The 1,818-nt window shown below is 43.7% G+C and overlaps 1 protein-coding gene across 1 annotated transcript; it reads left to right on the plus strand.

Annotated features, from left to right (window-relative positions):
* Window positions 1-561: 561 nt before the first annotated feature.
* On the plus strand, window positions 562-1,608 carry LOC104291151 (the record flags this gene model as incomplete). Its single annotated transcript, XM_009890350.1, has 1 exon — window positions 562-1,608. A coding segment is annotated over one exon (1,047 nt), but the record flags the coding sequence as incomplete, so codon positions are not given.
* Window positions 1,609-1,818: the final 210 nt, after the last annotated feature.

Genomic DNA, 1,818 nt, shown 5'->3' on the forward strand with positions numbered 1-1,818 from the left:
CCCCATCACCTCTCCTTCCTTGCCTATTTTAAGAGTTGATCAGAAGACCGGCGTTGTCTCAACATTGACACCAGTGACTAGGTCCCAAAACCTGGACTACCATCTTGACATGGGTTTGCAGTGGCTCACTGATCACTCGAGGAAGAGAAGGGGTGACACAGCGGTGGCTGTGTGTGTTAGTAACTAATTTTAGCCTCCCCATAGTGTATTTGACCCTTTTGTGACAAAACGACTGAAAGGCTGATAAACAAGACTCACAGTTGGCAAAAGGCAGGGAATGACACTGTCATCCACACTGTTAAATTCTAAACATTCAGGTCCTCTCCGCCCAGAGAAGAATGGGCTTGAGATAATTGGAAAAATTTGCAGAGTGTAATGGACCGAATCACCTCATTACAGAGTGAAGCCAAGATCAAGTTTGTTTTACCTGGTAAGAACAGGGCGGTAGTCTGTGCCGTTTTAGGAGCCAGCTTGGTCGCAGCTATTGAAGATTGCCTTAAGTGACAGAATGATGAGGAAAAAATCATAGAATCCCTTGAAAGTTTGGTATATTCTTATCAGAGGACAATTTCTAGCTTAGAAGAGGAAAACCGCTCATTAAGAGCCGCTCTTGAGGTGGATCGTATAATAAACACCACCGGTTCACTGAATGAGTTACAGCCCGAACTCGAGGAAAAGTGTATCCAACAAATAAACCCTGAATATCCACAACAGGAATTAGAAGAAGTGAAGAAACTTTATGGAGAAAGCCCTCGAGTGAGTCCCTTAATTAAAACAGAATATGCTTACAAAAGTTTTGATGATCTGGACCCCCACATTGTCACAAAAGAGACACCATATTCTGCCACTGAGCTGGCTGAATTAAAGAAAAATTATGGGCGCCTTCCTAGAGAATCTGAAACTGAGTATGTGTGGCGCGTACCTCTAACTGGGGGTGACCAAATTCAATTAAATGAAAAAGAGGCTAGTGATTATTGGGGTCACGGAATTTTCTTAACAACAGGTGATAATCGTACCCCATGGTCCTTGACTCAGTGTGCTGCTTATTGGGCTGGAGGGTTGAACCCTTTGGATAGAGGGGATCCCCTGGCAATCACTGGCACAGCTGATCAATTGCTAGAAAGTGTACACAAAGCTGCCTGCTTGCAAATGATACATGAGAGGAAATTAATTCCCAGATGTGAATCTCCAATGATGCTGCTGGTGAATCCTGAAATTATGACCTCCTTGATAAGGGGACTCCCCGAGTCATTTAAACCTACAGGGATTAGTCTTCAAAGAATCATTGCATCAATGAGCTCCGTAGAAAGGCTGGAAGGTTTCATGAATAGTCACAGAAGTGAAGCTGGTAATACCGTGGATAAACCAAAGGTGTGGACCTGGGGAGAAGTAGCACAAGAATTGATAGATTACAGCAGAAAATATTGCCTTGTGAAAACTCCAGAGGAAAAGTCAAGGGGAATCCAACAAGTAGGAGTTAAGAATCTGCCCTCTTGGCAGCGCTTGCTGGAATGGTCGCATGTGAAGCATAAACATACGGGAGCTAAAGATCTGTATCGGGAAGTTTTTGCCTGTGGCTGGGGGGGTTCTGCATTTAAGGGAGGGTAAAGGCTTGTGGGATGCCTGGCAGGTAGATTATACCGGCCCCTTTAAGAAATCAGGGGGAAAGCATTATGTGCTGGTAGGAGTGGAAATAATATCAGGGCTAGTCCAAGCTGAAGCTTTTAAAAGGGCTACAGGAAACAACACAGTGAAAGCACTCAAAAAAAAGAATGGTTTGGAACTTTTCTGGATAATACCATCATTTTAATTGCTTTT

This window comes from Charadrius vociferus, unplaced genomic scaffold (genome assembly GCF_000708025.1).
Source record: "Charadrius vociferus isolate BGI_N301 unplaced genomic scaffold, ASM70802v2 scaffold598, whole genome shotgun sequence".
NCBI lineage: Eukaryota > Metazoa > Chordata > Aves > Charadriiformes > Charadriidae > Charadrius > Charadrius vociferus.